Genomic DNA, 14,245 nt, shown 5'->3' on the forward strand with positions numbered 1-14,245 from the left:
TACATGAAGCACAGATCAGGTAGGGATATTGGCACAGTGAGGCATGCAGATGGACACAGTGAGGCATGCAGATGGACACAGTGAGGCATGCAGATGGACACAGTGAGGCATGCAGATGGGCATAGTGAGGCTGAGGCATGCAGATGAGCACAGTAAGGCTACAAATGGGCACAGTGAAGCTGCAAATGGGCACAGTGAAGCTGCAAATGGGCACAGTGAAGCTGCAAATGGGCACAGTGAAGCTGCAAATGGACATTGTTGACCCCCTTTTCCACTTACAGTAGCTGCTGAATTTCTCACCCTATAAACTGAAAAAAACTCAATAGGGGTGGGATTTTTTAGGCAACAAATATAAAGCAACAAAAATTCATAAAAAAGTATAAATTTATTACAATGCGTAAATATAATAGAAACAATATCAATAATGATGAAACGAAGATCATTATAAAAACAATACAAAAGATACTGTCCGTCACAGTATGCCTATATTTAGCGAACTGTAGGCATGCAAGACAGATATTCCAGAAAAAAGTTTCTCACCCTAGGCTTATACTCGAGCCAATAAGTTTTCTCATTTTTTTTTGGTAAAACTAGGTGCCTTGGCTTATATTCGGGTCAGTTTATACTCGAGTATATACGGTAGATAAGCACCTGAATGACCACAATATACAGGAATATACAGGCGGTCCCCTACTTACAAACATCCGACTTACAAACGACTCCTACTTACAAATGTAGGGAGACAACAGGAAGTGAGAGGAAATCTTTCCCTAGGAAGGGAAATTCTCTCCTGTAAGGGTTAATATGGGAAAAAGGTGTCGCCACTGATGCTTTATCACCAATCCTTGTTTCCCGGATAACCCAGAAAATGTTTTATTTAATTGTCATTGGGACAGAAAGTGAGGCAAAATCTTCTGAACAGGGGCACAGACAGCAAAACAAATGTTACAGGGGTGATAAGCCTTCCCTATGCTATCCAAAAAGCTTAAAAATTTATTTTTTTGGCTGGAGCTACACAACTTAATAAGCCTACAGTCCCTATCTTGTTTGTAACCCAGGGACCACCTGTACAATGTAATACTGACATATAATTACACACATAGGTTGGACTTGTGTCTTTTTTAAACCCTACTATGTAAAAACAAGCATTTGCTTACCTCTCTAGTTGCATGTGTTGTAAAGTAATGATCACCACAAAGACTTAAAAAGCTGGTCCTAAGGTTTTTTAACTGCTTAGAAATGGCTTCTGTATGATTACATTTTAAGGCTGGCAGGCTTCTAAGATTCTGGGGGGGCTGAGGACCTGTAAATACAATGGTGTGCATAAACAGAGCACTAGGGAATGTATGAAAAAACACAGGTTTGTTGTGCCTTCACTAAATGAATTGAGAATGTTCACCTAGCAAATAGAGTGAAGATCCACTTTAAATATTTAATCATGTGAAAAGCAAATTTATTTTAAATGCATTTAATCTGCATGTGATTGGGTATGCAAAGTGAACTCGGCTCCAATTTATTTAGTTAAGATTTTCAACATCTTAATCAGTCATGCTCAATATGTCTGCCTTCCTTCTCTGCTCTTCTCCATACTGACACAAACTAACCTTAAGGTCCATTTCACCTATGTATTTTATTTACTGTGTTTTAATGCACCTCATTGCATGCAAAGGTTGGCCATTTTTTTTAAATGATGCAAGTTCATATTTATGTGATGAGCATTATAGGGCTTGTTGAGGACAATAAAAATGCGCTATCGTCGATAATGTACATGAAAACACAAAGGTATGAATCAATTCTGTCTGCTCACAATCATACCCTCCTACCCCTCCCCAGCATTTTCTTTTCAATTTATATACCAAAATTAGATTTGGACTTATAAAAGTATGCACGCTCCAGAACGAGTAAGGGGCATAATATATAATGCAGGGCAGATGGATAACATCGCGAATAGATGAGAGACCTGGATTATGGAGAAAGAAAAATAATTTTAAAAGATTACATTCTGAGTCCTACAAGTATAAAAAGTAGGACAATCCCACAATGGGAAAATATTCACCCAATATGATTACATTGACAAAAACAAAATAAAAGTTGGAAATTTGGAGTTCCTTTAATGGTTACCTATAGTTAAAGCTTAAAACTAGGAATGAACTGATACTGCTAAATATTATGAATAGTTTCACAAAATCTTTTTAAGAGTATTTTTTAGTTGGAAGATGGGTGTAAACAACATTACAATAAATAAATTACAGTTTTGGTTCAGAGGAAGCTAAAGCAGACCCCCTGGGCAGTGGTTGTCAATTTTGCCATGCAGGGAAAAAATCTTCCTGGCTCCCGAGTAAGTTCTGGTACATTACCTGGATCAAAATATTCCCATAATTTAATTTAACCACTTAAGGACCCATTCACGCGAATATACGTCAGCAGAATGGCACGGCTGGGCACAATCACGTATCTGTATGTGTCTCTTTAAGCCCAGCCGTGGGGTCGCGAGCGTGCCGCCGTCGGTGCGCTCGTGACCCGGTCCGAAGCTCCGTGACCGCGCCCGCGGGACCCGATCGCCGACGGTGTCCCGCGATCGGTCACCGGAGCTGAAGAACGGGGAGAGGTGTGTGTAAACACACCTTCCCCGTTCTTCATTGTGGCAGTGTCATAGATCGTCTGTTCCCTGATATAGGGAAAGACGATCACTGACATCACATGTCCAGCCCCGCCTCCCTACAGTTAGAAACACATATGAGGTCACACTTAACCCCTACAGTGCCCCCTAGTGGTTAACTCCATAACTGCAATTGTCATTTTCACAGTAAACAATGCATTTTTATAGCACTTTTTGCTGTGAAAATGACAATGGTCCCAAAAATGTGTCAAAATTGTCCGATGTGTCCGCCATAATGTCGCAGTCACGAAAAAAAATTATTAATAAAAATGCAATAAAACTATCCCCTATTTTGTAAACGGTATACATTTTGTGAAAACCAATCGATAAACGCTTATTGCAATTTTTTTTACCAAAAATAGGTAGAAGAATACGTATCGGCCTAAACTGAGGAAAAAAAAACGTTTTTTTTTTATATATATATTTTTGGGGCATATTTATTATAGCAAAAAGTAAAAAATATTGCATTTTTTTTTAAATTGTCGCTCTATTTTTGTTTATAACGCAAAAAATAAAAACCACAGAGGTGATCAAATACCACCATAAGAAAGCTCTATTTGTGGGGAAAAAAGGCCGTCAATTTTGTTTGGGAGCCACGTCGCACGACCGCGCAATTGTCAGTTAAAGCGACGCAGTGCCGAATCGCAAAAAGGGGCAAGGTCCTTAACCTGCATAATGGTCCGGGTCTTAGGTGGTTAAGAAATAAAGGATAACTGTGGATATTAGTTGTAAGACAATCATCCAGCCCTTTGTTAAATTATATGGTTGACGCTGCCATTAGTACCTCGAGCAAAAGGGCACTGAACAATTTAATCAGTATCCAGTGTAAAGATCCCCATGCTAATGTAAAAATCTTCTTTCTTCAATGCACAACTTATGTCCACGTATCCTTAGCAAATTTTGTTTCATTTTTTCAACAGGTCAGTTTGTTATGGAGCATCATACATTGCCAGAAATTAAATCTCGTATTATTGCTCCTGATCATCTGGGTGGCATTGAGTTTGACCTTCAACACTTGTGGAGCGCCCAGACTTTTGACTCTCCATATCAGTTGTGGAGAGCAACCAGCTCATATAGCAGGTGAGAACAATAGGATATTGTAAATTAGCTACAACTGTATGTTACATGCTGTTAACACTTCCTCTGTTTACAGGAAGGACTACTCAGGGGAGTATACCATCTATCTCATCCCTTGCACAGTACAGCCCACCCAGCCTTGGATTGACCCTGGAGATAAACCTCTGGCCTGCACAGCCCATGCGCCTGAAAGGTCAGATCTGAATTACTTAAATATTCTCTTATAGAAATTGCTGGAAGAATCTTATATTCTTTGAACGGCATGCAGCACCGTGTGTTATTACATTGTAATAGCACAGCTGTAGATCCTCGTTCAGAGGTTAGCATTTTCCTGAGTATTTTGCTACTTGGAAAGGCACGGTAAAATATCATGTTCAGAAATGGTGGGAGCTCCTGCATGCAGCAGTTTGGGAGCACTTTGCAGAGGGTGCAGAGATTGACAATTTTTAAGGATGCTTTCCATTCCTTTAAAACAGGGGTGTCCAAACTTTTTTTTAAAGAGGGCCAGATTTGATGAAGTGAATTTGCGTGAGGGCTGACCATTTTGCCTGACATTCTTTGAACCATTAAAAGTCGGGCTAAGTATGTTCGTCCGAGCACTAATACATGGCACAACAAGAATCCTCTTGACTTTGTGGCTGTGTGTGGTGAAGAGATGGGGTCGGGCGTATTATTTGTGTGTGTGTATATACATACATATATATATATATATATATATATATATATATATATATATATATATATATATATATATCTCTTTTGTGGCCCCAACGAATCCCTGAGAGGACTAAGGATGAGCTTGGGCGTGTTATTTGGATATACGTATTTATCGGCGTATAACACGCACCTTCACTTTAGGAGGGAAGTTTCAGGAAAATGTTTTAATTTTAAATAAAGAACTGTGAGGCAAAATGCAGTGCCCATCAATGCAGACTAATCAGTGCCCATCTGCAGCCTCACCATTGCCATGAATGCAGCCTCTCCATTGCCATCAGTGCAGCCTGATCGATGCCCATCTGCAGCTTCGGAGGGGATGAGCGCCAACAGTTTACATACAGGAGAATCTCCTGTTTACACAGCAGCCTCTTTAATACAATGTCCCGCCTTCTATTATAGACAGAGGAGTTGTCCAATGTAAGCCCAGGAGATGGGACTTCCTATTACAGATGCTGCTGAATAAACAGATTTTTCTGTATGTAATTTTTACGGCACTCCCCACTTCCTGTCCCCTCCGAGGCAGCGCCGATAAATACAGTTGCGGGCCACAAAAGATATATATATCCAAATTACCAGGGGGGCCACATTAAACCGGAATGGGGGTCACAATTGGCCCGCGGGCCGGACTTTGGACATGCCTGCTTTAAAACCTCACTTTGGAAACTGCACGCCTATTTGACCCACAGTTCTAAAAGCTACATAAAGATAGTACGGAAAACAGAAAGGTTTTATTGCTTAAGTGTATAGCTGTGTAAAAAATGTACTCCAGCTTCCAGACAAATCCCCTTGTAACTTAGTTTGGCGCTGTGCTACCTAAATACATCTGAGTAGCTTGGCTATCAGTCAGTAGGACTGCTCTGATAACTGCACATCAGGTCACTTTACTGTTCTGTACATAGAATTATTGACAGATAGGTCAAAGAAAACTTTCTTTGTGTTTGGAAATGGCCACTTCACCTATTATTCTATTCTGCTATTCTCCAAAGTCTGTCCCTTTGTTCATTTTTATTTTTGGGAAAGTTCATTCTGCCAGGTTCTGGTTTGGTTAGTTTGGGAATAAGAATTTCCTGTTAGTTATTTGAGGAAATAAATGTATTGCCATCTCCTGTAGATAATTATTTTATTTTCTGTATGGTACCAGTGACAGAAAATAAAGTGAAAGCTCCCCATTGAGAATCAAGACAGCCAAAGCATTCTAAACCTCTCTGCAGAATTAAAATAAAAATGTAGTTGGGGCTAAATTTACACCTAAAGTAACCCCATAAGGAATTTTGCTGTAAATCATGGGTTCACATTTTCCTCTCCCTTTTTCATATCTCAGGTGCACAGTTTATTAAAGCGGGGGTTCACCCTATAAAATAAAAAAAAATAAAAAAATTTCTTCTAGCCTAAAATCCGGCATTGTAGCGCAAGCTACAGTATGCCGGTCTTAATTTTTTTATCGCCGTACTCACAGTGTAATCGTACATAGTAGATTCCGACTGCCCACGGGGAATGGGCGTTCCAATCCAGACGGAAGGTGATTGACGGCCGGCTCTGGCGCGTCACGCTTCTCCGGAAATAGCCGAAATATGCTTGGCTCTTCACGGCGCCTGCGCATAGTCTGTGCGCAGGCGCCGTGAAGAGCCGAGACCTACTCCAGCTGTCTTCGGGGAGCGTGACGTGCCAGAGCCGGCCGTCAATCACCCTCCCTCTTGAAAGGAACGCCCATTCCCCGCGGGCAGTCAGAATCTACTATGTACGATTACACTGTGAGTACGGCGATAAAAAAATTAAGACCGGCATACTGTAGCTCGGGCTACAATGCCGAATTTTATGCTAAAATGTTGTTCTGCAGGGTGAACCACCGCTTTAACTGTCTCTGATTGCACATAATTCAGTGAGGATTTTAATGTCAGATTGACATCATTCTGGCAAAGACGAGGCAGCATGGCCTGCAGTGGACCATGTTACATAAGATCTTAATTATATAAATGACTATAAAAATACAGTCTACCACCTAAATGTAATACAAGTATCTTTGAAAGTAGTTTTGGAATGTGTAAAATAGGGATTTTATAGAAAATGTTTTAAAATGAATCTTTCGATTTGGTTATAATTTATATTTTGAGCTGATCTGATAAGAAAACATAATCCTGTATGCATAAATAACCAATGTGTTTCAAAATTTGTGTCCTTAGGTTTCTTATTCCCATTGCATTCCAGCAAACGAATCGTCCAGTACCAGTAGTATATTCATTAAACACAGAATTCCAACTGTGCAACAATGAAAAGATCTTTTTGATGGACCCAACTAAGACTGAAATGTCCCTGGCTGAGATGGATTATAAGGGGGCCTTTTCCAAAGGTAATAGTGTCTGATATGCAACAATGGTTTTTGTGAGTAGTATGTTTAATATGTCACTATCAAAACTATAAACAAGAGCTGAAACATCCAGTAAGGCCTCGTTCACCTGGGGCAATTACATGCATGTCCTGTTCAGAGCTGTGTTTTGCCGGCACGGGGATGCACAGGTGTTTTGTGTATTCCTATATCAGAAGTCCCATTTTTATCTATTGAGACGCAGCAGCTGCTGTGTCCCAATATGACAATCGTGAGGGTGCTGGCATGGGGATGCATTCAACATATGTGCATCCCTGTGCCAGCAAAACGCAGCCCTGCACAGGACATGCATGTAATTGCCCCATGTGAACAAGGCCATCTTGTTGAAATCAAAGGAACAATTCTCTGACATGATGGTAAATGCAAACATCAGGCATTTATCTTTTTGTACACTAATTTTCTGCATAAACATCTCTCTGAAGCAGAGGACAATCATCTCAGCCAGTTCAGCCACACAAGCAGGTGATTACACAGAACTTTTAGCAGAATGACACGATCAGCTGTTGGAGGGATTCATCTCAGTGCAAGCCAAAATAATGCATGCAGCATATAATATCCAACAATCTATTATCTTGACATTTACTGAGAAGAGGTTCGTCTCAAGCCACATACATAATGAACTGGTTAGCAAAACTCCTGAATCTAGCAAATTTGTGAGTTTGATTAATTAATCACACTTTGATGAAAATGCAGTACTCCATCAATTATGTAATGCAAAAATATGAAATCTTGCTATCCATATAGGCACAGCATGAGGTAAGTTTCCTTATGTGTTACATATTTAAATTTTCATTTGTTTCTAAGTAGGGTGTGTTTGATTTGAATCCGTTGGTATGACATGTTATCATAGAGGTTTACTGCCAGTGAAAAGAAAGTCTTCCCAGAAAAGGAAGTCTGATGCAGCTTATGATTCCAAATGAAGTGAACCTGTCTGAAACTTAAACATATCAAAATCAGCATATAATGGTTAATATATAGAGGCTATCTTTAGTGAAAGAAACATTTCAAACTTTTCATGCAGAGAGACAGCTGTGGAGGCAGCTTAAACTATATGCAAATCTTATTTATTCCTGTAAATCAAGCTTGATCCCACCCCTCTATTAATCCTACCTGTTAGTCCTTTAGGCCCCTTTCACACGGACGGATAGAATGGTGCTTTTAGCTGCGGATTCTCAAGTTATCTACCACAGCTAAACGCACACAATGCTTTCTTATGGCCCCATTCACACACTGCGTTTAGCTGTGGTTTCGTTACATGCAGTTTGTGCAGATAGAAAAAAAATATTTGACTGCGTCCAGCTATCTGCACATAACTGCAGGTAATCACAGTGCACTGTGTCAGCTGCGGATAGCAGCATGAACAAAAGAAAAAAACAACAAGAAGCACATCAAAATAAAAACGGTTGCTATGGGGATGGCAATAATGACCAACCGCAGCTAAACGCAGCTGTATGTAAACGCAGCTAATCGCAGTGTACAAATGCAGCCGATCGCTGTGCCTGGAGTCTTGAATTTCAAAAGAAAGAAAATGCTTTTAACTGTGGCAGAACAGCCGCCCGTGTGAAAGGGGCCTTAAAGTAAAACAATGCCTCCCTGGTCACTTGCAAGGTAGAAGAGATCAGGGCCAAGATGAAATTTGGTTATAAATTCAGATGCCTTTATCCTTTGATTTAGTGATCATTTTGTTACATGGGTTCACTGTTTCATACTATTACTGTCAGTTTTCCTTAAACAACTTGCAATCCACTGTTTTTCATTAGTTTTAAAGTATAATATATTATTGTAGGGCAAACACTATATGGAAGAGTACTGTGGAATCCAGACCAAAACCTCAATTCTGCGTACAAGCTGCAGCTGGAGAAGGTCTACCTTTGCACTGGGAAGGATGGATATGTACCTTTCTTTGACCCTACTGGAACTATATATAATGAAGGAACTCAGTATGGTTGTATTCAACCTAATAAAAATTTGAAGCACCGTTTTTTGCTCTTGGTAAGTAGGAGACCTCTTATAACCAATTACCATAATGAGTTTTTCAAAAAGCTGCTTTTATATTATTTTTGTTAAGCTAGGTTTTACATATGGGAGTATATACAGTAAGGCTTGCTTAATAAAGCAGGATAAAAAAATTAAAACAATTCCTGCACATGGAAAAATATGGAATATCACAGGTTGTTATTCACAACAGCTTCACTTGACTCAGTGTCAATGGGCTTTGCACATAAAGTTAAACTCTAGACATATTTTTTAGATAGCGGAGAAATTTAACATATTCTGTCACACTGATATACTGAAGGAAGTAACATGATCACACTTTTTGAAGGCCCTGGAGCACCAGGACAATGGAAACGCCCCAAAAATGATCCCATTTTGGAAAGCAAACACCCCAACGTATTTTTTATGAGGCATTATCTTTTGAATGGTTAATTTTTTTCCACACGTTTTCGGAAAATGTGGAAAAAAAATGAAAACGCATTTTTTTTTTTTTTTTTTTACACAAAGTTGTACATTTATACAATATTTCTAACACATGGCATGTAAATAGCAAAAAGTTCACACCAAAATAGATTTTTCTACTCTTCCTCAGTATGGCAATACCACATGTATGAGACTTTTACACAGCCTGGCCACAAACAGAGGCAAGAAGTAACTCCAGGATTTCTAGGAGCATAAATTACACATATATTTTCATGACGACCTTTCATACATTTGAAGGCCCTGAAGCACCAGGACAATGGAAACGCCCACAAAATGACCCCATTTTGGAAAGCAAACACCCCAACGTATATTCTACAAAACATTATACGTCTTGTGAACGGTTTATTTTTTTCCACACGTTTTTGGAAAATGTGGAAAGAAAATTAAAACGCATTTTTTTTTTTTTTTTACACAAAGTTGTCCATTTATACAATATTTTTAACACATAGCATGTACATAGCAAAAATTGCACCCCAAAATAGATTCTCCTACTCCTCCACAAGTGTTCAGAAAATGTGGCCCAACATTTAAATAGCACCTTCAGATGTTCTAGGAGCATAAATTGCACATCTAATTTCCTGACAACTTATCATTTTTAAAGGCCCTTCATATTTCTTTTGCTTTTTTTTTTATTCCTTTAACAAAAAGTTGAATTTTCAAACATGTGCAAAAATAGTGCATAAAAAAGGTCATATGAATTGACAGACATAAAAAAATAGTGATAATGCAATACGATCTGCATAGCATCAATGAGAACCAAAAAAATTACAAATTGCAAATCAGGTGACAAAAAAAAAGTCTTAGAAAGAGGTGGCAGATAAGAGCCTCCAATACATGCAAATAAAATGCAGTATAAGAAAGCAACTACAGTATATTTAATATGAAAAAAGTAAAGTAAATAAAAAATAAAGAAGACTGGGGTCTTTAGAGAGGCCCGGAGGCCAAAATTACACAGAAATAGCCTACAACTGAATGAACACAGTATAGTGACTGGATACTCACCAAAACCGCAAGGAATATATTACCAAACTTCATAAAGGGTATGGGGGAGGGGAATAAAGAAAATAGAGAGAAGGAGCAGAGAAATGGAAAAGAGGGAAGAAAAGATGGAAGAAGTAAAGGAAGAAGGAAGAAACCAGGAAAAAGCAGTCTCTCTCGCCTGGGGCAAAAAAAAAAAACAACCACAGGCTCTTGGGGCTCAGCCGGATTGTGAAACCACCTGCAAATAAGCATCAGTGTACACAAAATATTTCCATGGCCTCCATGTGTCATGAAAGATCTCCTCCCTGTTATGTAGGGTAGCCGTGAGGTCCTCCATGTCCCTGAGTTTATTAATTTTGGAAAACCAAAGAGACTTTGTAGGCAGATTCACAGACTTCCAGGACAAAGGAATACACACCTTTTTTAATGGGTCATTCTGTAAGGTGCAGCAAGAATGCCATGGGTTTCCCCGCCAGGTTAACATTTGTCAGGTGTTTAACAGTCTCGGCCACTGCTTGCCAAAACTGTGTAATCTTTGGGCAGTCCCAAAAAAATATGTAGCATAGTACCCTGTCCAGTACTACATATCTGATACCTGAGGAAAGAAGCAATGCAGAGTTGTGGGGACCCTGTACCATCTGGTTAAGATCTTGTAATTGGTCTCCTGAACCTTTGTGGCAATAGAAGACTTCTGGGCAAAGTGGAGGATTTTAATTTTTTTGTAAATCATTGAATTGCATGGCCAAATCAGATTCCCATTTAGAGAGAAAGCCAGGGGTGAAGTCCAATGCTGGCTAAATCAGACCTGCGTATATGGTAGAAAGACTATGGTGGATTGGTTCCCATCCGTGACAGATTCCGTGAGTTGGCGGAAAATATCAGGAGAGCATTTACAAAGGAAATCTCAGAGCTGGAGACCGCCCCAGAAATCTCCACCCAATGTTTTGCACCGGCATGACAATGCCAATCGATCAGCCTGGTGAGATAGGTCGCTTTGTAGTATGTCTGTATATCTGGGAGGCCAACTCCACTATGGCATTTGGAAAGGTGGAAAAGTTTGAACCAAATTCAAGGTTTCTGATGGGACCATACAAACTCTCGAAAGACGGGGTTTACACATTTGAAGAAAACGGGAGGTAACAGGATAGGAAGGGCCTGCAGAAGTTAAAGAACCCTGGGCAAAATTGTCTTAAAGGACACTGCAACGGCCAAACCAGGTTAAAGTGAGCAAGTGCCAATGGAATTAATCAGTATGCACTTGGGTCGAAATTGGTCAAATAGAGAGAAGCAGGGTCTGAAGTAATATTAATTCCCAAATAATGACTAGAGTCATCCGCCCATCGGAAGGAGAAAGATGGACAAAGGAGGTCAATCATGGCCCGATCCACTGAAATATTAAGAGTACTTAAAAAAAGTAAATTTGAAAGTAAGACAGGGCACCATATGTGCGCAGCGATTGAAGCAATTGCAACAGAGGTAATAAAGGGTCCGTCAGGAAAATATCAAATCGTCCACAAAGGCCACCTTATGGGTCTGCCCTTAGAGTGCAGAGAAAAGGTTCCAGGGAAAGAATGAAAATTATAGGGGACAGGGGACAACCCTGGAGGGTACCATTCGTGATTGTGAAAAAGTCAGACCTTGTCTCGTTAACCTTGATAGCGGCAAAGGGGCAAGAATAGAGGGAGAAGATCCAACCCAATATACTCCAGCGTGGCAGGCAGAAACTGCCAATTGACCCGATCAAAAACCTTCTCTGTGTCTGTAGACAGCAGAAGAAGGGGATGATGAGTTGTTCCGGCAGCGTGGATCAAATTTACAACCCAATTTACAATCGTATTTTCTCGAGGTTCACACAGAGGTACAAATCCTGCCTGATCTCTATGAATTAAATGTGGGATATGGGGGAGTAACCTGTTTGCCAGAATCTTTGCAAATAACTTCAAGTCTGCATTTAGGAGGGCGATGGCTCCCACACTGAGTAAGATCCTTCCCCTCCTTGGGGATCAGAGAGATGTAAGCCTGCAAGATGTCCGGGGGCAAGGGCTTCCCTTCGTAGAGGAGTTAAACATGGAAACTAACTGAGAAGACAATACCTTTAAAAAAGACCTTGTAATAGGCTGGGGTGAGGCCATCTCGGCCTGGAGCCTTTTTAGATTTGGAATGGGCCAGGGCCACCCCCAGCTCCTCCGCTGTAATAGGCTCTTCCAATTCCTCTCAGATTTCAGAAGGGAGAGACGGCATACCCGAAGATGCTATATACGATTGTATCATTTGGAAAGCTCCCGAAGGAGATACTGACGAAGAGGAATGATCAAGGTTGTAAAGACCGTGATAAAAAAGTGCGGAACTCTGCTGACTTTGCTATAGAGGTTGTCAATTTCTGCCCAGCGGAGTCCAAAAGATGGGGGAATATACATTCTGGTGCGGGGTCCACGCAAAGCCTGAACTAATAATGTACCAGGTTTATTTGAAAATTTGTACATAGCACGATGGGCCCAGGCCAATTTTTGATTTGTTTTATGGTATAAAAAGGACCATAGCTCCTCCTGAACTTTAAGGAGTTCCTGATAGGTGGAACATGCAAGACTTGTCTTGTGTGAAGATTCCAGACCACCTAACTTAGCTAGGAGTTCATCCGTACGTCGAGATATCTCCCTCTTAAGGCGGGCTCCAATCCCAATGAACATGCCTTGAATGACCGTTTTGTGAGCCTCCACACAACCAGGGGATTGTATATGGAGTCACAGTTAACGGCGTACTACCTTGACAAGCCCACATGCAATTCAGTGCATATGTCCACTGATTGCAGCAGAGCCTCATTTAATCTCCATGACAGGGGGCTCTGAAGGATCGGACCCAATTGGAGGGTTAAATAAAACTGAGCATAATCAGAACAAAAAATAACATAGATATTTGCAGAGACAACCCTAGTCAAGGCCCTATGAGAAAATAAAAGATAATCCAAACGTGAATAAGTATGGTGGACATGATAGAAGAAGGAATAGTTCAATAGTTCAGTGGGGTAATAGCCACCAGGGGTCTACCAATTGTAGGAGCTGCAGATCAGTCTTTAGGCATTTAAGTCGAGCATAGGATAGATGAGAAAAGCCACGTGACATCTAATAAAGGATCCATGGCAAAATTAAGATCCCCTCCGAAGAACCAGGCGTCCACCTGCAAACTCCAAAAGTACGGGAAGAAGGTCCTGCAGAAACTGCGGGTGGTCTACATTCGGAAAGTAGACATTGGTAAAGGTGACCTGAACATGAAGACCTTTCCCCCTGAGAAGTAGATAACAACCCTGGTGGTCAGACTGCACTGCACCAAAGGTCCAGGGCACAGACTTGGTGGCCAGAATGCTAACCCCTTTAGATTTAGAAATGGGTGAAAGACTGTGGTACATCTTCGGAAAGTCTCTGTTGGTCAGTTTAGGGACAGTGTCACTTCTAAAATGTGTTTCTTGCAGAAAAGTAATTTGAGAGCCAAGTACATTTCTCAAGGACATTCAGACCTCGCTCGATAAGGGAGGTGACCTTAAGAAGGCCCATGGATGGCCGGGGAGGAACACACTAACCACAAATCAGAAGGAATAAGCCCCCCACGGAGCAGCCCCAGGCAAGAGAAATCAGAAGCCAGAAAATAAGCACAAAAGGAGACAGAAAAAATGGAGAAGGGAGGAAAAGGCTGAAGAAAAAAAGGAGGCAGGAAAACACCTTATCGGGGGGGGGGGGGGGTAGATACACAAAAAAAATCAGAGATGGAGATGTACGGACTTAGGGCCCAGAATAAACATGGAAGCAAAAGAAATACTGCAAACACAAGCTGCTGCGGAGGGGGAGAAAAAAGGAGTAAGCCCCACCATCTTGCCCACCAGTACCAGCCAGAACAGGTTGAAGATCCCTTCTAATGTCATTAGCTAGTGAAAAAAAAGAAAATGCAGACACAGCCAG

The 14,245-nt window shown here is 40.7% G+C and overlaps 1 protein-coding gene across 1 annotated transcript in view; it reads left to right on the plus strand.

Annotated features, from left to right (window-relative positions):
- FRAS1 (Fraser extracellular matrix complex subunit 1) overlaps nt 1-14,245 on the plus strand; it is a 660,838-nt gene that overhangs the window by 635,912 nt on the left and 10,681 nt on the right. Inside the window, exons 69-72 of the mRNA XM_040324225.1 lie at nt 3,580-3,739; nt 3,813-3,929; nt 6,634-6,800; nt 8,623-8,828. Of these exons, the coding sequence (XP_040180159.1) occupies nt 3,580-3,739; nt 3,813-3,929; nt 6,634-6,800; nt 8,623-8,828 (650 nt within the window). The remainder of the gene's footprint in view (nt 1-3,579; nt 3,740-3,812; nt 3,930-6,633; nt 6,801-8,622; nt 8,829-14,245) is intronic.

The sequence above is a fragment of the Rana temporaria genome, chromosome 1 (assembly GCF_905171775.1).
Source record: "Rana temporaria chromosome 1, aRanTem1.1, whole genome shotgun sequence".
In the NCBI taxonomy this organism is placed as follows: Eukaryota; Metazoa; Chordata; class Amphibia; order Anura; family Ranidae; genus Rana; species Rana temporaria.